At 55.1% G+C, this 19,373-nt stretch overlaps 10 protein-coding genes across 10 annotated transcripts; 5 read left to right on the top strand and 5 right to left on the bottom strand.

Moving 5' to 3' along the window:
• Window positions 1-110: 110 nt before the first annotated feature.
• WHR41_04452 (uncharacterized protein) lies at window positions 111-950 on the top strand (the record flags this gene model as incomplete). Its single annotated transcript, XM_069373058.1, has 3 exons — window positions 111-245; window positions 298-694; window positions 775-950. 3 exons carry the CDS (start codon window positions 111-113, stop codon window positions 948-950), a joined length of 708 nt encoding a protein of 235 aa, XP_069230384.1.
• A 365-nt stretch (window positions 951-1,315) lies between these two features.
• Window positions 1,316-2,218, bottom strand: WHR41_04451 (uncharacterized protein; the record flags this gene model as incomplete). Its single annotated transcript, XM_069373057.1, has 1 exon — window positions 1,316-2,218. The coding sequence occupies one exon, from the start codon at window positions 2,216-2,218 to the stop codon at window positions 1,316-1,318; it is 903 nt and encodes a 300-aa protein (XP_069230381.1).
• Window positions 2,219-3,194: 976 nt separating this feature from the next.
• Window positions 3,195-4,678, top strand: WHR41_04450 (uncharacterized protein). The gene is made up of 2 exons (XM_069373056.1): window positions 3,195-4,420; window positions 4,478-4,678. Exons 1-2 carry the CDS (start codon window positions 3,279-3,281, stop codon window positions 4,509-4,511), a joined length of 1,176 nt encoding a protein of 391 aa, XP_069230382.1. The 5' UTR covers window positions 3,195-3,278; the 3' UTR covers window positions 4,512-4,678.
• Window positions 4,679-6,349: 1,671 nt separating this feature from the next.
• WHR41_04449 (uncharacterized protein) lies at window positions 6,350-7,207 on the bottom strand (the record flags this gene model as incomplete). The annotated part of the gene is made up of 2 exons (XM_069373055.1): window positions 6,350-7,124; window positions 7,176-7,207. The coding sequence occupies 2 exons, from the start codon at window positions 7,205-7,207 to the stop codon at window positions 6,350-6,352; spliced, it is 807 nt and encodes a 268-aa protein (XP_069230263.1).
• A 552-nt stretch (window positions 7,208-7,759) lies between these two features.
• WHR41_04448 (uncharacterized protein) lies at window positions 7,760-9,127 on the top strand (the record flags this gene model as incomplete). Its single annotated transcript, XM_069373054.1, has 2 exons — window positions 7,760-8,191; window positions 8,250-9,127. The coding sequence occupies exons 1-2, from the start codon at window positions 7,945-7,947 to the stop codon at window positions 9,125-9,127; spliced, it is 1,125 nt and encodes a 374-aa protein (XP_069230262.1). The 5' UTR covers window positions 7,760-7,944.
• Window positions 9,128-9,577: 450 nt separating this feature from the next.
• Window positions 9,578-10,716, bottom strand: WHR41_04447 (uncharacterized protein; the record flags this gene model as incomplete). Its single annotated transcript, XM_069373053.1, has 2 exons — window positions 10,394-10,716; window positions 9,578-10,337 (listed from the first exon to the last, which is right to left on the bottom strand). Exons 1-2 carry the CDS (start codon window positions 10,462-10,464, stop codon window positions 9,578-9,580), a joined length of 831 nt encoding a protein of 276 aa, XP_069230259.1. The 5' UTR covers window positions 10,465-10,716.
• A 304-nt stretch (window positions 10,717-11,020) lies between these two features.
• WHR41_04446 (uncharacterized protein) lies at window positions 11,021-12,592 on the bottom strand (the record flags this gene model as incomplete). The annotated part of the gene is made up of 1 exon (XM_069373052.1): window positions 11,021-12,592. One exon carries the CDS (start codon window positions 12,590-12,592, stop codon window positions 11,021-11,023), a length of 1,572 nt encoding a protein of 523 aa, XP_069230258.1.
• Window positions 12,593-13,092: 500 nt separating this feature from the next.
• Window positions 13,093-15,085, top strand: WHR41_04445 (uncharacterized protein; the record flags this gene model as incomplete). Its single annotated transcript, XM_069373051.1, has 2 exons — window positions 13,093-13,306; window positions 13,368-15,085. The coding sequence occupies exons 1-2, from the start codon at window positions 13,099-13,101 to the stop codon at window positions 15,083-15,085; spliced, it is 1,926 nt and encodes a 641-aa protein (XP_069230261.1). The 5' UTR covers window positions 13,093-13,098.
• A 203-nt stretch (window positions 15,086-15,288) lies between these two features.
• rps-26 (40S ribosomal protein eS26) lies at window positions 15,289-16,561 on the bottom strand. Its single transcript, XM_069373050.1, has 4 exons — window positions 16,490-16,561; window positions 16,284-16,411; window positions 16,073-16,175; window positions 15,289-16,001 (listed from the first exon to the last, which is right to left on the bottom strand). Exons 1-4 carry the CDS (start codon window positions 16,510-16,512, stop codon window positions 15,887-15,889), a joined length of 369 nt encoding a protein of 122 aa, XP_069230260.1. The 5' UTR covers window positions 16,513-16,561; the 3' UTR covers window positions 15,289-15,886.
• A 258-nt stretch (window positions 16,562-16,819) lies between these two features.
• On the top strand, window positions 16,820-19,237 carry WHR41_04443 (uncharacterized protein). Its single transcript, XM_069373049.1, has 3 exons — window positions 16,820-17,096; window positions 17,155-18,126; window positions 18,182-19,237. Exons 1-3 carry the CDS (start codon window positions 16,926-16,928, stop codon window positions 19,028-19,030), a joined length of 1,992 nt encoding a protein of 663 aa, XP_069230256.1. The 5' UTR covers window positions 16,820-16,925; the 3' UTR covers window positions 19,031-19,237.
• Window positions 19,238-19,373: the final 136 nt, after the last annotated feature.

Genomic DNA, 19,373 nt, shown 5'->3' with positions numbered 1-19,373 from the left:
GCGTTCGTCTGCTCTCGGGAACTCGGCCGTCTTATACCAACCCTAAACTCGGCTAAAAACTTGCCCTACTCTCGGTCTTAGTGAACAGGTCAAAGGAACCCAAGGTCAACATGCGTTTCTTCTCCAGCCTCATAGCCCTATGCACAGCGGCTTCGGCGCTCGCTGCACCGACCCAACATGAAGCCCGCCAGACCACCCTATCCGGCAAAAAGCTCACTATCCTGCCGCTCGGGGACAGCATCACCGTATGAAATAGATCAGCAAGTTTCCAAAATTTCGTATCTAACGCTCTTCTAGTACGGAATCGGCAGCTCCTCAAGCAACAGCTATCGCCAGTTCCTACTCAGCTCGCTGCAATCCGCCGGTGCCTCCGTAGACTATGTCGGTACAGTGCGCAGCGGCACGATGTCCGACAAAGACAACGAAGGCCACCCCGGATGGACGATCGACCAGATCTCCGGCGCCGTGACGAACGTCAAGAACGCCGGGATCGCGCCCAATGTTGTCCTCGTGCACGCTGGCACTAATGACTGTAACACGTACGGGTCGGAGACTGCTTACGTCAGACTTGGGAGCTTGATCGATAAGGTTGTTGCTGCGTGGCCGCAGGCGGCGGTGGTGGTGGCCAAGATCATTCCGGCACAGAGCGCGAACACGCAGAAGAACATCCAGGCATTCAATTCGAGGGTGCAAAGTAAGCTCACCGACCTCTTCCTCTTCTTCTGAAGTGCCATGTTGCAGTTGGGAAAGCCGATGCTGATACTGTCCTTGCAGGTGTGGTGAGCCAGCGTGCCAACGCTGGCAAGAGAGTCAGCGTGGTCGACATGAGCACTCTGAATGCTGCCTCGGATCTCAGCGATTCTCTTCACCCCAACGACCAGGGTTTCAAGAAGATGGCGAACATCTGGCTCGACGGAGTGAAGAAGGTCAACAGTTTGGGCTGGATCTGAAGTGTCATGATCTGACGAGCTGATTAGGCGTGGTAGCTAAAGGAATATTCTCTAGACACCACATTGGAGTATAGTCTCTTGAAAAGTGTACTGGTTTCTTTATATTTCAGTATCTTAACGGTCTTAGGGTTTATTTTGTCTGTGCAAAGTGAAGTTCTCGAGACAAATTGCACACATACTTGACCATAACTGTAGTCCACACTGATCCCGCATTGCTGTTTCCAACGCATTCTATGTTTTCCTTGTCCTTCTTCCGCGTTCGCTGCGTAAATGATCCATTCGCCGATGTAGAGTCAAATAGATTTAATCTCCCTGGCTAACTTTCTCATCACCCGCCGCCTCTATCCCCTTCATCTTTTCCTATCTCAACTCAGCAGCTTCATAGTCAACTCGACCGTCGCAAAAGTACCACCACTGACCGGCGCAGCCCTGAGCAGCGTCGGGCCAACACCCCTCCAGAAGCCACCTAAGCCCTCCTTCCTGAACGTCTGCGCGAACGCATCCCTCATAGTCTTATACTTCTGCTTCTCGCCGAAGCCGTCAGTCTGCATCTTCGACTTGACAACGTCAAAGGGATACGAGCTCAACCATAGCGCCTCGCCAGCCATAGCGCCATAGAAAGCAACCTTCCACGTCGGAATTTCGGTGCGCGCCACGCCCGCCCGCGCGGCGTCCGCATTCATCAGGTACTCGAAAGCCAGGAACCAGCAGCCGTACGCCTGCGCCTCACGGAGTAGTGTCACGGACGTGCCGCGGTACAGGCCGCGAGCGACACTGGGGGATTTGGAGAGTTTGGCGATGCAATCCAGCGGGCCGGCGTACAGCCTTCCGGCGCCGTGGGGCTGCGTCTGCAAGCGGATTCGAATGTGCTCGATGGGGGAGGAGAGAACGGTGTTGGCCAGACCAGCGAAAGCGCCTGCGCAGTAGTACTGAGCGTAGCTCATTGGCTTGCCACCAGCGGCATTGTTACGGGCCTCGAAAGCGCGGCGGGCATAGTTGTACGCGCCGAACTGGACAGAGACGCAAGCTCCGATGCCGATGAGAGGCGTAAGAGTGCCCTTATAGAAAGCGGCGGGGCCTTCGTTTTTGAGGATCTTGGTAGCACAGTCGGCGGCGCCCTTGTAGTCTGAGGTGGTTTGCAGGCGGACTTTGACGATGTCGAAAGGCTGGCCGATGAGAACCTGGGCAATGCCGCCGACGGCGCCGGAGAGGAGGTCCTTGAAGGTCTCGTTGAGGCCGACGTTGGCCTCTTCCAGGGCTTGCGCCATTTGGGGAAATGTGAATGTGTCGCTTGGCCAAGGACTAGGTTCGTGGATCCAATGGAGATAGCTTTTCAAAGACCAAAATACCGCTTGATACCAATGCCAACGCGACTTGCTAGTGGCACAGTGAAGATGGTGGTGTAAGAGAAGTGCAGACAGGCAATGGAGATGACTACGCACGCGATATGTCGCCTTCGACGTTCCGACAGCGCCGCCAATGGCTTCCTATCTCGGATAGGCGGCCCTTGTGATAAAGCCAGAATGCGCCGCCCCACGTTTCACGGATCGCTCTCTGCTTGGCGCGCGCCCTTTGGTCTGGAGAAACGGCGCGGTGCTGACATGTGCGTGGCGACCTCAAGGGTTAGGGTTGGGGTAGCACGAACAGCGCAACGACAACCCATGGCATCCTTTGCAGCTATTACAATAACATTGCCGAGTAGCCTCTTCGAGAAACGTCTTATTTGATATCAAGATGACGACGTTGTCCGCTACAAAAGCGATCTGACCTTACGGCATCTAGACATGTTTGCTGTGATCTGTTCGTAACTGATCCGGAACATGTCACCGTCCTTGTGAGCAAGTTACTTTGATTGGACACTTGGGCTACATCGATGAATAGCTATAGCTGACTGATGTAGACTAGGCCTTGCCTGGTCAAAATCGATATCCAGTCATTATACCTGGTAAGTTTACGACCATGAACTGCTTGATCGATGAGACACTCTGTCCCAAACTTCCCAAACCCCATCCTACATGAACTCTCTGACGAAGTTGCCATGTAATAATGTGGAAAGAGTACAGACTGAATGATATGACTGGATACCGTCATCTTCCCGTCAAAAGTAGCGCTTTCCCAAAAATCTGATCAAGAGTTGTCTCCCAGGATTCCGGATCCGATGCGCACAGCGCAAATGGTGACGTGAATCCGGTCCCTGGCGATCTCACTCCCGCAAAAGCTTATTCCCAGATCTCGAAACGTGCATGTCACAAATGTTTCGCTAACCTCCATCCACTCCTTTGATTCACTTTCTATACTTTGCATTACATCCTCCAGACCTCACATGAGATGACCACACGCTACCCGAGCAGCTGTTTCCAAGCTGTCTCGTGCCTCCCGCGCACCCAACATGCATCCTCCAAGCTCACCACCATAGTCCTCCGCCACCAACCCGCCTACTCGCGCCCCTACACCTTCACCAAATCCTCCGCCCGCACGAAAGCCACGAAACCGACCCCTCCCCCTCCCCAAATCACCCTCAGCCCGTCCCGCCGCCAAACCGCCACGCAATCCGCAGCCCTCAACCCGCCGACCTCCACGCTCCCCCCGCCCCTCGACCTGCCCTCGCGCGGCGACCTCTCGACCCTCATCTACCTCTACCGCCTCGGCCGCGCGTACGGAGGCTTCTACAAGGACGGGCTCAAGGCCGTCTGGAACAACCACAAAGCCGCCTCGGCGCTGAAAAAGCGCGTGGCAGCCGAGCTCAACGCGCGCAAACCGGACCTCGCATCGCCCGTCAGCGCCTCGAACCGCTGGCGCAATTTCCGCGATGAAGCTGCGCGCAAGGGTGTGGTGACGCGCGCGGAGTTTCAGCAGCTGGAGCGCAACGCACGGGACATTGGGAAATTGCCGCTGTTTGGGCTGCTGGTGCTGCTGCTGGGTGAGTGGCTGCCGTTGCTGGTGCCGTTCATCCCAAACAGAGTGCCTGGGACGTGCCGGATCCCGAAGCAGGTGAACGGGATGCGGGAGAAGAGCGAGGAGAGAAGGAGGTGGAGTTTCCGGTCGGGAGTGGAGGAGCCTCAGGCTGGGCAGGTGGCTGTTGAAGGAGGGAAGTGGCGCATGACGGAAGCCGAGAATGTGAAAGAGGTGTTGAAGAATATGACGCCGGTGCAGCTGATGCATTTGTCGTGCGTGCTGAACCAGCACAGTCGAGTTTGGGACCGGGTGCAGCTTGCGCCGCCGGCTGGGTTGTTGAGGCGGAGCGTTGGGGCGCGCGTGCAGTATCTTGCGCTGGACGATTTACTACTTGTACAGTCGGGAGGACCGACTGGATTGAGCAGTAATGAGTTAGTGATTGCTTGCGAGGAACGAGGCATTGACGTTCTGGGCAAGCCGGAGGAGAAGTTGAGGGCGGAATTGGCGGGCTGGATTAAGAAACAGAGGGATGACGAAGGAAGGGGCTGGGCCGTGATTGAGATGTTATTCAGGAGGTGAGTTAAACACGTTATTGAGGGTTTGTTGCTGGGTGGGCAGCTGACTACGTACAGACCTAATGCTTGGATCGGCTCGAACCAAGGTTGAGCTGGTTGAACACATGCGTAGTGTACGATAATAAGGCCGTGAAATGGCATGTATAACGCGTAAATATATCAAAGAATGCTGCAAAGCAGCCAATTGAACACCGCAGAAGGTTTGAGCTTCACCATGGTCGACTTTCGAATGGCACTGGCGAGGTGGCTTCAAAACACCAACGACCGAATGGGAGCGATTTTTCGTTGGCCATCGTAAACGAGGTCTGACAGGACAAGGCCCTGCCGCTATTGATCATATGGCGCTACGAAAGCCGAGTGACGATTGATGCTATGCGAAGAAGTTCTAATGCACATACGATTATGTTAGTACGCGGTCGTCTGACCAGTAACAGCCACAATTCCGGCTTTACCAGTCGCATAGCGACTTGCGCACTGGCGGCATCTAGACAACAGGAACATCTTCATGCCCGACGTGTTCCGGCTGGAATGTTGAAGCTGACGTTTGTCGGTGCGTAATTGCGCCTACAGGTAACAGGCGCATTGTAAGTAATAGGTAAAGAAGACGATGAGTCGAAGTTAATTAGTATTTCAAGGAGAGACAGGAGGAACGAAGTATGAAGTAGATTCCTTCGTACACCACTGAGGGCCTTGCACTATCCTGAGCGAGCCACTTAGAAGGAAAATAGGTTCCCAGCATTTGCTACGATATTCCGTTTTGAGAAAGGGTCAGCTGCCGTCGAAGTCACAAATTCGTCGCTCTCGAAATCGAATTCGTTGTCCCGCTTCAAACGAAGTAGGTCGCGTAATGCAGGCACTTTCGAAACCCAGGGCGGACAACTCTCGCTTTGGGCATCGGCAGTGTCACTACGGCGCAGTCCCAGGCTCAGCCGGTAATTGAACGCGTATACCAGGCTCTCGACCAGACTTGCGAGAATGGCATATCGCTCGGTGTTATCGTCGCAGGGGTCAGGAATCGAGCAAAGGCTCCAAGAATCGCGGAACCAGAAATAGTCTGTCTCGAGCATAACTTGATTCGATTCGTCCGCGCAGATGAACTCGCAGAGGCGATACAACGAGGCTATAGGACAGTCGTTTTGAGTGAACTGTGGACACTGTCGGAGCAAAGCTATGCCGTCGTAGCGATGCCATAATAGGTTGGGGTCATCTTGGAATTGCCTGGGACTTGGTAAAGGTTTTGGTAGAGTCACTCCGCTAGAGAGAGGCGGATCCAGATGGCGAGGTCTTGCGTGTGCATAGCTAATATGCCCCGGCGGTATTTTCAGACCGTCTCCGGCAGGCGACATTGTCTGATGTCGGATCACAGAGCGCATTTGCAAATCACTACTGAGTTGCGAACAGATCAGGATATCAGTGAATGAGCCAGAATTCGCAAGCACGTGGGAGAAGCAAGTCAATAACTTGACGCCGAAGGTTATGATGGTGAGGTAGCTTATGCATAACAAGGCCGAGCACTCAGCTGCCAAGAAGCGGGCCTCTACAACCCCTTTACTTTCCTCGAGAGCGGGGGATTTCCGCGCGTCGCCGAGCGCGTCACCACAACATAGAAAAGCAGGATCCTGATTTGAACACGCCGAAATGTAGCGCTCTAGTTGTCATGACTTGTGCAAAATGTTATTGAGCGGTCTGAGTCGCGTAAGAAAGGTCAAGTGATGCTATGACATTATGTCGACGCTCTCACCCGGCCCAACAGACACTCGAGTCTAAATAATTGGAAAGCACACAAGAGTTGGGGTGGAACGAAGGCTTCGATATTTCGTTCACAACCCTTGCCCGTCAACTCCCGATAACACTGCCCTGTAGTCAGGTCGTCTTCTATGCTGCCATAACTTCAATTTGGCTCCACCGTCTCGCCATGGCCTTGTTTCTTCAGTCATCATCATCGTCGTCGTCGTCGTCGTCGTCGTCGTCGTCATCACTACTGTCCCTTCTTGAGGCCTCTGAAGTCTCCGGTGGGGTTTCCCAAGCACTTTTGTCGAAGTTGTACCATCCGATTTGCCTTTCCTCAATTCGAACGACCTGACGAGTTCCGGTTCGGTCTGGGTTGATGGAAGCATCAATTTGAGTTCCGTCGCTGTCGAGCCACTTGTACTCTAGCGAATTTGAAGAAGTCCTGTAGACCCAACCGATCTTGGGAAATGCATCTCGCTGATGAATTCTTGACACATGATGCTTCAATGCGACTATGGTCTTCGTGAAGACTGGGGGTTCGCGAGAGGTATCATCGAACTGTTTGAACAGTCTCGGGCTCAGTACGTGGCCAGCCTTATCAAGGAGGAACTTCGCGATCGCAACACAGTCGCTCCAATCTTCCCGTCGCGGCACCTGGTTTTCCATCTGTAAGCGCTTCATCTTTCGACAAAGCGCCCACTCCATTTGCACAGCATACACCACGAGTATACCATCTCCGTACAGGACGATATTCTGCGCCTTCGACTGCGCAAATAGGCGGTCTGGTCTGTTGAGGAGAGACAAGAAAGCTCGAACTTCGTCATTTGCCCACCGGATGTCGTACTTGAGGGTCCTGGCGGTGATGCCAATAAGTCGCTGCATCTCTGCTCTGATGCCTTCATATTTATTGCCGAAAGAGGCACTGTTGAGGAAGTAGTCGAGGTCTTGTGAAGAGCTTCTGTTGTTGAAAAACCTGTCATACTTGATGAGTCTCCCTGCAGTCAACACATCGCTATTGCCTTACATAACCGAAACGAAGCCACCGCTTGCGACCATCTCTACAGGTCGGGGCACATCTTTGAAAGTTGGAGATTGATCGATACATTCACTTAGCAGCCGAAGCCCTCGGTTTTGTCAGTGGGCGATCGGACAATAAGGCGCCAGTACTTACCCGCGGTGAAAGCAGTGCGATCAAATGAGCTTCTTTCAGTAGTCGTTGATGACATCTTCCCTTCATGTGATCGGCGTTGGAGGGTGTGAGATGGAAGCAAGACGATGAGCGGTCGGGTATTGAGGAAAGTGGTTGCTAAGCACGAGAAGTTCCTACCCTCAAGAGACTTTACCTTATGATATGCACTTTTGGAGAGTCTACCTAGCACTTGCTGCAGACACCATTCCTTCCCATTTGGAGGCTAATGCCCCGTCTTCACGCGACGGGCAAGATGCTACAAGCAAAGGCGCGAGCCCAAGCACGAGCACGAGTCGACCAATCCACTGCTCGACTGATGAGTCTCCGTATGCGCCCGCCAAGCTTCGATTGGTGTTTCAGTCTCGTGTGATGCTGCCTGTACAACAAGCGAGGGTGGGGCGGCGCCTATACTTCGCTTGTGCCGTAAGATTAGAGTCTCAAGGCTCGTCTTGCGTGCCGCTCGATGATCCAGCCTTCGATGTTCGCCCGTGAGGCTGTGCCTACGCGGTGTCGTCCAGTGCGTCTGTCATGTCTATAGTTCTCGACGCGTTTTGTTATTGAGCGTCTGAGCGCAACAGACCGCGATAGAATAGCGACCACCGACATGGCGCCGGCGAATGTCTCCAGCAGCATTCTCACTATCATCACGTCGTTTGCGAACGGTCTCGAGGTCCTGCAGAAGCTGAAGAATTCGAAGAGGAAGGGAGCGGTATGGTCCCAGGCAAGCAAGCGGAATCAAGACGACGAGCTACGACTGTCTCGTAGTCTGCGCAGAGGCATGCACGACATTGGCCGTGAGTACCAGGAAGCAAGCAGGCACTGCGACGTTGAGCGTTTCGCAGTAGGAGACGGTATATGCTAAGAGCCCGCGGCAAACCCACGAGCAGAAGTAGCTGACCAGCATCTCAGCCACCGCACAGAACTCCCTCGCTGAGATCTTGGTCAAGTTTAACACCGGCCTCATCTCCGTTTTCACCTCTTTTCTCAACTGCGACAAGCGCGAAAAAGTCGTTCTGGACTATCAATCACTGACTGAACTCTCCGAACAATCGCGGACCCAGAGCATCACGACTCTTCGCCAGCTTTACCACCGGATCCTCTCCAAACCCTTGACATCCACTGCTCCGGCCCAGCCACGCAGAAAGCAGGTCAATCCGCGCCATCGCTCCTCGTCAAAGAATTTCAAGCCCCGGAACCACCCAACCCTCGCTCGAGTCTTCATCGAAAACTCTTCCGTGCCCTCACAAATAGCACTCGTTCGGCCATCTGAGATCAAAAGGCAACGCTCCCGGACTCAGTCTTACCAATCGCTCATACACCAATCATCTAACTCAGCTCTCCGCCCGACCTCCCCACCACCGCCGCCCTACTTCCCTTCCGACCCTCTCCCTCTCCCTCCACCCAACCAGGACGTAAGACCAATCCAACCACGTCACCACGTCTCCAGCGCCTCACTCAGCAAACCCAAACCCCGGCTGGGCCACAAACCATCAGCTCCCCTACCAGCTCTAAACCACAAACCCTCGCGCACCCAAGCGCCCCGTCCCACGACTCTCTACAGTATAGCTTCCGCGCAAACGGGCAGTACGAAGCTCGGCGAGATCCCGATGCACAAGTGGGCGGTTCCATGGGATATCGAAGCGGCCGAAGAGGCGAATCGCAAGGCGCTGGAGGAGGGGTGGCCTGTTGTTGGAGCAGCAGCTGGAGCAGGGGGTGAGGAGAGGAAGAAGGGTGTTTGGGAGAGAATTTTCGGGAGGAAGGGAGGGAAGGAGAGAGCGGTGATATAATACTGAGCTGTGTCCTGCGCGAGGGATATTTGGAATTGACTGATGATTTACGAACGCGATGAATGAATGAAATTAGATGTTCTTGGGCTTGGGGCGGTGGGATGGAATATACTCAGCTTGTGGAACATGTCTCTGTCTCCTTCCTCGTTGTTCGGTTCCTCCATCTCCATATTGTCTGGTGAGCTTGCCCTTACCTTGCTTCTAGCTCTTGTCAGATAAGATGATCATCTGCACTGTTGACCTGGAACCTGCCATGGTCCAAAAGATGTTCTTTTTCAGTTGGTATCATCGTAAACTGTGCTCGTCATCAAAACAAAGAAGAGAAAACAGCCCTCACAGAAACACCGAATGAGCCCAGAACTCAGCAGCAGCAACCCAGCGCAGCAACCATAATCCGAACAAGCAGAGAGTAAAACGAAAAGCGATCGCCGTGATCACGAATCTCTCCTTCTACTTCTCAAACTCGAACTTCCCCAGGTCGCCCGCTCGCGCACTACCACCCCCGCGCATGCGGTCGTTACTCGTCGTATCCATGTTGTCGCGCATGATGCGTTCCGCCTGCTCCGTCGCAGTCCCGCTCACGGGCCTCTGGGCAGCAGTCGTGTCGATGACATCGCGGTCGTAAGTCATGCCGTCGATCATGCGGGCGTCGCGGGCGGTCGGGGTGGTAGCCTTAACAGAGCCAGCGCCGGGGTTGCTGATGACGCTCTGGCGGGCAGGCGTGCGGGCGCCGCTCTCGCCGAAGCCGACCAGGCTGCCTGTGCCTTCCTCGGACATCCCGCCCACCGACGAGGCGTCCATGTCCATGTCCTGGCTTTCGCTCATCTTGTCGGCGTCGCCAGCTTCGCTGCCTGCCCAGGTCGTGCGGCCGCCTACACTGCCGGTTGCAGACGCGCTGCCGACGGTGCTACGCTCGCGGCCCATGACGGGGTTGCCTTGGGCGTCGAAGTAGCTATGCGGAGGCTGAGCGGGCGCAGCGGCACCTGGCGTGAGCTGGCCGATAGGGGTGGGATTGCGGGCGGTGGTGACGCGCTCGAGGCCTGCGAGGCGCGAGATGCGGTCGGCACGCTCGGCATCGAGCTGGTGGCTGAGGCCTGACGGTGCTTGGGTGTGGTGGTGGGGAAGGTGGCCTCGGTGACCGTCTTTGATTGCGACAGTGGACAGTTCGGACATCGAGGTTGCCGTGGAGTTGGGCGTGCCGCTTCGGGACCTGGGTGGTTAGCTGTGAGCGTTGGAGCGAGGTACGTGTGGGATGGAGGGACTTACGGGATGTCCGACGGAGTCACAGGGTCCGACGGCGGCGGAGGGAGGTTGATGAGGGTTGGCGCGTTGGACATGGTGGTATTTTGGCGTGAGTTTGCGGTACGGATACCCCTAGACGGTGTCTGGGCGCGTCTCGATAGAAGAGAGCTCTTCTTTCTTGGTGGGGTTGCGATTGAGGGGCGCGTGAGAAGCTTGCGAGATATTGCGGGGAACAGCGAGACCGGAATGACGGGGCAGATGCAACTCAGTGTAGAAGGGGCGGTAATGTGTATTTGTGGGAAAGCGTGGGCGGTGGTGAAGTTGAATAGAAGGTAAATGAGAGCTGCCGTTTCTTCAGGCGGTGCTCTCCAAGCCGCCGGCCGTGAGTGGCCCAAGGGAGTCCAGCCCGCTGCACGGTGACGTCTCAGGGTCCGGGGTTGCTCACGTTTATTGCGGGCCCCGCAACAGGTACCTTTCTGCCATTTGAACCTACTGATGAGATATATGCACATCATTTGACAGATCTTCATGGCATCAGACTAGCGCCATGGAAGTATACTTGTGCTCCTCTATTGCCACGACGCATATGTACATACAGCATCGGAATTTCGAGCAACGGCACGCCTTATCCTTTTCGCATCCCTGCATCGCTTAAGCTTTCCTCAGATCGACGGTCTGAAACTTGAGCCCTGGGCCCTCGATAACGTGCCCTGGCCTCAGCGCATCCGTGTAGAGATTTGTCTCGCTATGCGGATGGAAGAGCCCTTTCTGCTGGCAGTTGAGCACGGCTGGCAGACCCGGTGGATCAGTCAGCCTGAAAATACCCCAGTCTGGATTTGAGCGCGGCGCGCAAACGATTGCGATCGCTTCTGGGAGCATGACTTGGTAACCAGAACTGGTGTGTAGATCGCGGGAGGAGAGGAAGCAGGATTGCGACGGGTGCGTATGTATCCAGCCACAGACGAGCAGGTCGTTGCCGTCGCAGAAGTCGAACAACTCATTGTCGCCTTCCTCCGTGGTGTCGCAAGTATCACTTGTGCTTTGTTGATCCGGAATCACCAGATGGCTGATGAAAAGAGCATTCGATATCACGGTGCCGCACAGAATGCCGCAGGTCTCTAGATTGCGCAGCGTGTTCGCGTGAGCAAGGTTGAGGAAGGTAGTTCGCAAGGTTGGCGGGAGAAAGACTGTGCGCAGTGGAACACCTCCTTCCGTGAAAGCGTTTGGTTTGAAGGTCACCTTCGATGCCTGGTTTTTGGGAGGAGCACTTGAAGCTGTTTGCTCGGTGTGCTTTGCAGGTACTGGCGGCGCAGCGTCGTGAGATCCGTCCTTTGCTGGTATAGTAGGTGGCAGGTCGTGAGGAATCTGCGAGTTGCGGGGTTGCAACGGTGCCGAATTCCATTGCATTGTACCTTCCTTTGCAGGGACTGTCGGATATTGAAACCGCTGTTGGTCGGCAGAGTCGTGCGTTCTGCTTTGACGGTATTGCTGCTCGCGTTGGTAAAGGTAGCTGCCAGCCTCTCTGATACCTTCAGATATCCCGTCAGGTTCAGGTACCGGCTGATCGGTGACCTGGCATGGCTCCTCGGGGTCCATCACAAGGCCTTGTCGTCGTGAAGCAACAGTGCCAGGCGAGACACCAGCTTGCCTGGTCGTTTGTCTGTTGATGTCGCGCCGCCGAAGCTCATGCCGCGCCAAATCTACGGCAAGGTCCCTATTTTCCGATGCATCCAGGGCTTCGGCGGGATCTTGATAAGCCTCGACGTTGGGGAGCGAAGGCCTGCGTCCAAGATCTTCTGAAAAACGTGCATGGCGATGCTCATCGTAGATACGCTGCTTCTCAGCATTGCGATGCTCCATTGCTTTACTGTAGCGCTGGTACTGCTGCGTAATCCTCGGCTTCCATTGCTCCAGCTTGACCAGATTCTTGTGGACGACCTTTCGCGCCGAGTTCAAATCCGCCTTGCACTTTGGGTTCTTCACATCGGGGTGAGTCGGGATCTTGCCAATAATGAGCTCGGCATGGCGGTAGAGGTACAGGTAAGCCATCTGCAGATTGCCATCCTGCTCACAGATGGCCGCCTCAGTCAACAGCATGCGGGCGGCGCGTAGCCATGCTCGCAAATCGCGGGAGGGAGAGAAATCAAAATCTTGAGCTTGTTCGACAATTTCTTGCACATTCAGGGGTCGGGTAATAGAGGCATGGTGCCTCGAGAGAGCCATAATTGCCACGGGTATCGCATCAATATGTTCGTGAGCTTGTGTCGATGCCCAACCGATCTGTGAGCACCACAGCAGAGAGGGCGTGTTCTAGCAATAGGCGCAAAGCCTGGTGGGAGACAAGGGAATTTATCGACGTAAGTGGTTGTGGTTGAGTGAAGTTGGTGGACAGATCCCGCCGTTGTTATTGCAAGGCGAGGCGGGTGAGCAGGGCTGTTTCACCTCGCTGTCGCTGCCTGCTTGGGGTGGAGCGACGTTGCCAAGCGGCAGCCGCCGTCGGGCCCGGAGTCCGCAGAGAATCCCTGCTTGCCACGAGGCCGCCCGCTGTTCTCCTAAGCAGAGCCTGAGGAACGTCTGGCGGCATCTGCTTCCACCACCTTGTTCTCCTTCGACGCCCTTTTTAGTAATATTTAATCCCCGTCGCGAGCATTTATGCACTGCAATTTCCAAGCCACGATACCTGACGCTACACTGAATCCCAAAGTGACCTCGTCTTCTTCTCCACGCTGATGAGGGCATCTTTACGCTTGTGTAGTCCTGCCCGGAAACGACAAATCCCTCAACAATACATTGACCCACGGTACCCAATTACACAAACCCTGACCGATGTCTTCGGTGGTTACAAGTCAATCAAATCCGCACGACGAACCAAATTAGAGGAATCGCATGACAGGCATCCAGGAAGACGAGCGGAAGTCGTCAGCGAGAAACTCTGTGGTGAGTGGCGATTCGCGTATGTTTGTGAATCACCCGACGATAAACTAATGCGTTTACGTAGGTGACCTGATCAACTACTTGGCCCCGTCGCTTGAGCCTTACAAAGGATGCACAATCATCGATGTGCACCCAGGTGCGTGCCTGTGGTCGTCAAAACTGCACGAGTACCTCAAACCTAAGCGTCACGTCCTCATGGAGCCGGAACAGCGCTACTACAAGCCTTTTATAAAACCTCTTCTGGAGAAGCCCGGGTCGACGTATCGGCACACGGAACTGACAGGAGCTCACCCGCGAGAGTACTGGAACAATTACAAAACAATAATGAACGATCCAGATCTGGCCCCCCAGCCAACTCTCGAGCGGGACGACCCTAAATTGCGCGAACTCGACACGAATTTGCTCTTGATCGGAAATATGTGGAGGAGATACGAAATTCAAGCAATCGCTGGCCACGTGGACTATGCCCCTCTGATCATGCAGCATATGACTTACGCGGCGCAATTGAACGAGACCATCCATGGCAACAGCTTGGTTCGCATGCTGTGGTGGGTGCCAGAGGCTTCCAAGCCATTGGCGCTCCCCGGACTCACCCGTTTCAACAGGAGTTTCTCCGTCGGCCTCGCACTTGGGGCAAACGTCACGGAGGTTGCAGGAACCGAGCGGCTGGAGAACAGGCCATCCGGCAGAAATCAATCACGTCCATCGTTGCTTGATAGGATTGTAGCTGAGCAGGTTAGGAGCAGTATGGCTGAGAATGGCACGAAAATTCCACCTGGCCGCGAGATGCCTTTTAACAACGAGGAAGGGGATTCCTCTCCGTACCGAGAAATGATGGCAACGACGTGCACGAGTATCGCCGATCTAGAAGAAGCCATCGAGGACTTCCGAACTCATGCGAGTGCCTTGAAAGACATCCTAGCTCGAACTCGCTCGAAGAGTCACGAGAACAAGGCCGAATTCCGAGGAGCCGCGGGCGATCGATTCCTGGCAACCCACATTCGCTACCCGCAATGCATAGCTAATGTCAGAGAGAAGAAAGTAGTCGCTTTCCACTGCGGCACCTCGACCCTGACCCGCGCGATGCTCGTCATGGATTTCTACGCCCGCCTTATCAACCTCGAAGCCAACTACGCCGCCGTCGCCGAGGCCAACCCTGACTCTCCGCCGCAGCTCTCCACGCTTCGCGCCGAGGTCTTAGCCTGCGGCACGTCCACCGACGAGCTTGTCGAGGAATACACCGGTCAATCATCCCAATATTACATACAGATGATACTCGAAGACTACGTCTCCTGCGCAGCCCAACCCCCTACCCTCAATCGCGACCGCCGATCCTACGAGCCCCTCCTTATCAAGCCAGACGAGTTCTGGCCGAACTACAACCTGACACTGCTCGACTTCACTCCACATTCCGAAGACCTCTCGGTTCCAGACGTCGCCTCCCAGCTGGACGGCGTCAAAGTGTGTCAAAGGATGCTGAGGAACATGTTCCTCATGTCGGCGCACCCCCTGCCCGCGGCGCTGGATCGACTGGCGCCTAACGCGGCACAGGACCTGATCCCTCAGGTCCCAGAGCTCGCGGACCCGAGACGGGGCGGCAGGTTGGATCCGAAAAATCTCTCTGTGCGCATGCTGACGCCGGAGATGTGGAGGAAGCTGGTGAAAGCTTTCTTTGAGTGGCCCTTTAGACCGTCAAGGTTGGAGTTGGCGCTGTCGGAAGCTAATATGGCTTCAGGGCAGGATGAGGAGGATGGTGATGTGCACGAAAGTGGGTTCGAATAGAAATTCCGGACCGGTGATGGATGTCCTTGTAAAAGTATAGAAAGCCCGTGTACATAAATGAACCAGTCTCGGACATGATGAAAAGAAATGCTGCGATCAGTGCAGTGAGGTACAGTCTTTATTCCCTTTTTGAATTTCCAAACTGATCGAAAGCGAGAATAAAGCGACTTTTGTGAAAAGTTCATACAGTTCTGAAAAAATGGTATTTTACACACAACATTGTACCTAGGTAAATAATATAATTTCACGCTGGACGTCAACAAAACAATCGGATGTCCGCCTCCCGCCCAATCCGCCATCCGCACAGAAGCGCAAAGGCGAGGGTGAAACGAGAGCTAGTCTCGAGACGGGAGGTCTGTTGCTTTAAGCACATCTTCGGCACAACAAGAAGCCATTGGAATTGTTTGTGGCAGTAGTTGCAATTTGACATGAGTGCTAAGACGTTGGTCGTCGAGGGAGGACTGAGTTGTGTGCGGGTGTCCATCACGTGAGGGCTGGTATGAAAGTGGCGATCCGGCGTGTTGAAAGCATTGTCGCGATGGATATTCGTTCTGAATCGCGCGGGAGGGCGTAGAACAGCGTGGCGTCAAAACACGTCGACTTTCAAGGTGTTCTGGATTCTGAGCTATCTGCAGCTACCGAGCGCATCAGATGGCCGGCACGGGGTATTTCATCCGCTGCAATCAAGCTTTTCCCCGTGCCCTCTTCTCAACCGAGAGACAGACGCCCCATACTCCCTCAATCGCCGTGATGCATGAAAATGAACTTCGTCTTTTGGCTATTTCCGGTCATGCGTCGTGCTTAGGCGCCACCGGCGGTCTTGCCGGTCTGAAGGGGGTTGATCTTCTTGCCGTCCTTGTTGAAACGCACGCGGGGCGGGGGAGCGCGGTTACGGCGGCCCTCGCGGGAGCGGACACTTGGTGGTGTGTTAGTAGATGTGTTTTGCGCGCTGCGAGTGGCGCTCGCGCTGTTTCGCTGAGAACGTACCGGACGATCTTGCCGTGGATGGCGCAGGAGACGCAGTACTGGAGCTTGAGGTACATCTTGGGGACAGAGTACTCAGCGAAGACGGAGGCGTCAGAGATGTCACCTGTGCGTGTAGACCGTCAGTCCATTGTTCCCTTCCCGTCGACTCCTTTTGTATCCTCCACTCTCGTTTTCGGCTGCATATGCATAAGGGTGATTCGGGTCGACGTACGGATGGCGGCGGACTCGACCATGTTGCGGATGGTGAATCTCTTGATGGCCTTGTCCTTAGGGGTGCATCTCGAGCAGTTGGAGCAACGGACGGGCTTGACGTGGCCCCTGCCGTTCTTGTTGCGGCCGCTGCAAACCAGATGTTAGCCATGTCCCTCGTCGGCCCGGAAGAAGTGTTGGCATTTGGATGCGCTCGGGGTGTCGTACTTGGACGCGCGCTTCTTGACCATCTTTGCGACTTGCGACGAGTGGGATCAGCGGGTATGTTCTACCTGCTGAAGCTGCTCGAGTGCTGTGAGGTTAGTATTGTCGGCGGTGGTGGTGGAGTGGTCGGTTTGCAGGTCACTAGCGTGCGCTGCCACTCTCAATTTCCACCCACCGCACAGAGGTCGACTCCGGCTTGGCAGACGCGCTCGCCGGACCTGCCGTCTTCGACGCCACCGCCAGAAGCTTTTCCCTCAGGCAACCATGCAGACGTCAGGCAGCCCATCTGGAACCCCATGTTTACTCCCTGGTTTCAAAGCTTGGGTAGCAGCGCTGTTTCGCCCTGCCCTTGTGATTGATCCCGCACCTGGACTGCTGCTCCTGCGCGGCACCAACACAACCCCTCGTGCAGCACTCCACTGCGTCTCCGAACACCACCATGTCTTCTACCGGCACCTTCAGAGGCACGCCCAAGGGCCGTCCTCAGAGCGTGTACTCGGAGAGCCCGTCCCTGGCGTCGAATATCCCGAGACCGAAGCTGGAATCGGCACAGAGTGAAGCCAACACTAGCCACAGCGCCGTAAGAGCGAAGCAATCGAAGAGAGATGAAGTATGATCACACAAGTGCGGGTTGGAATACAAACACCGTCTGACTTGGCTTTCTGTAGGCCCTCCGTACCAAGCTCGAGAAGGACCTTAGTAAGAAACGTGCGGGCGGAAACCGCTCTCGTCAGAGCCGCAAGGTCCCTCCAGGAACCGTCCTCGCCCTCCGCCCGAATCAGGCCCTCCAAATTAAGCCAAACATGACCGTGACCGAGGCCTCTCAATTGATGGCCGCCAAGCGCGAGGACTGCGTTTTGGTCACCGACGACGATGACAGAATTGCTGGTATCTTTACGGCAAAGGATCTGGCTTTCAGGGTTGTTGGCGCTGGGCTCAAGGCGAACAATGTGACAATCGCGGAAATCATGACCAAGAACCCTCTCTGCGCAAAGACGGACACCAGCGCCACCGATGCCCTGGACCTGATGGTGCGCAAGGGCTTCCGACACTTGCCGGTCATGGACGAGAACCACGACATCTCTGGTATTTTGGACATTACCAAGTGCTTTTACGACGCGATGGAGAAGCTCGAGCGCGCTTACGCCTCGTCCAAGAAGCTATACGATGCGCTGGAAGGTGTTCAGGCAGAGCTCGGTTCTAGCCAGCCGCAGCAAATCATCCAATACGTCGAAGCTGTCAGATCGAGGATGTCTGGGCCTACCCTCGAGTCTGTCCTGAACGGCCTGCCTCCTACCACCGTCTCTGTGCGAACCAGCGTCAAGGAGGCGGCGCAGGCGATGAAGGAGAACCACACCACCGCTGTTCTCGTTCAGGACCAAGGCCAGATTACTGGTATCTTCACATCCAAGGACGTTGTCCTGCGTGTCATTGCTGCTGGCCTCGACCCTGCCAATTGCAGTGTCATCCGTGTCATGACTCCCCACCCCGACTTTGCTCCGGCGGACATGAGCATTCAGCAAGCCCTTCGAAAGATGCACGATGGCCACTACCTCAACCTTCCTGTTATGAACAAGGAGAGCGACGAGATTGTCGGCATGGTCGATGTCTTGAAGCTGACATACGCCACGCTTGACCAGGTAAGATTGATCGCGACGACCGACCGTACAAAGTACACTTTCTAACTTGACGCAGATCAACAGTATGTCGACTGGCGATGGAGAAGGTCCTGCGTGGAACAAGTTCTGGATGTCGATGGGAGATGAAACGGAGTCTATGATGTCCGGAGAAGGGAGCAGCCATCACCCGCACACACCCGATGCACGGTCTTTGATGTCACCGAGCGAAGCCCGACCTGGAATGATCGACCGCCTGGATAGTGTCCTCCCCACCGACTCGGCTTCTCACGCCGGTGTTCCCGAATCTCCCGAACACTCGCAACTTGCTGGAGCCTCAGAAGATCATCCTTTTACTTTCAAGTTCAAGGCTCCAGGTGGCAGAGTGCACAGACTTCAGATTGTAGCATCTGCCGGTCTGGCTGAACTTCTGTCTGTCGTGGCCGAAAAGCTTGGTAGCGAGGCCGAGGGTCTTGGGGGCGTCCCGACCTTCGAGGACGGCAAGCTGAGCCACGCAGGCTTCGCAATGGCTTACATGGATAACGAGGGCGACATCGTAAGTATCACCACTGATGGTGATCTCCTCGAGGCTATCATGCTGGCTCGTCAAGCACGCAAAGACAAGGTCGACCTCTTCGTTCACGATCCTGAAAAGCCGGCAATCCCGCCAACGACCGAGCCTCAACCTCTTGCTGCCCCACTCACTCCCCCTGAGAGCCACATCAGGCGCAGACGTTTCGACGACGAGGATGAGGAAGAGTCGCCCAGCCTTCGCCCGAGAGAGCGCAAGGCGAATGCGGCCAAGAACCAAGAGCAGCCACAGGTCATTCAGGGTGTGCCCAATGAGCTGCTTCTGCCTGGCGCGATTGCTGTACTGGCTGGTGTGATCATCGTCACGTTCGCCATCGGCCGTGCCTCGAGCAGATGATTTGCTTTCTTACGTTCGATTGTGTTTCCCTAGTGTTTCTTCTTTGTTTCTGCCCGGCGAGCTTGAGTAATTTTCCTTGGAACAGCAATGCTGCAAAGCGACAATTCCCCTCTAGCCGCGAGATTTTTAAGAGCGTGTAGCAGTAGAATACCAGTATCTTGCAGTAAATAAGTACGTAATGCTTAAGCGTCTTTGACAATAAGACAATGTTTCGCCTGTCTCTGCCCGACGCATCTATGTTATTATGACGGGGTTGGCGGGGCAGATGGTACAAGGCATCGGTACCGCGACGGCAGATCCCGCGGTCCGTGCCTTCTTTTCTAAGGGACCCTCGACGGGAAAA

The sequence above is a fragment of the Cladosporium halotolerans genome (genome assembly GCF_011745625.1).
Source record: "Cladosporium halotolerans strain TM138-S3 chromosome Unknown Sca11, whole genome shotgun sequence".
NCBI lineage: Eukaryota > Fungi > Ascomycota > Dothideomycetes > Cladosporiales > Cladosporiaceae > Cladosporium > Cladosporium halotolerans.
This window is presented reverse-complemented; position numbering and strand designations above follow the sequence as displayed.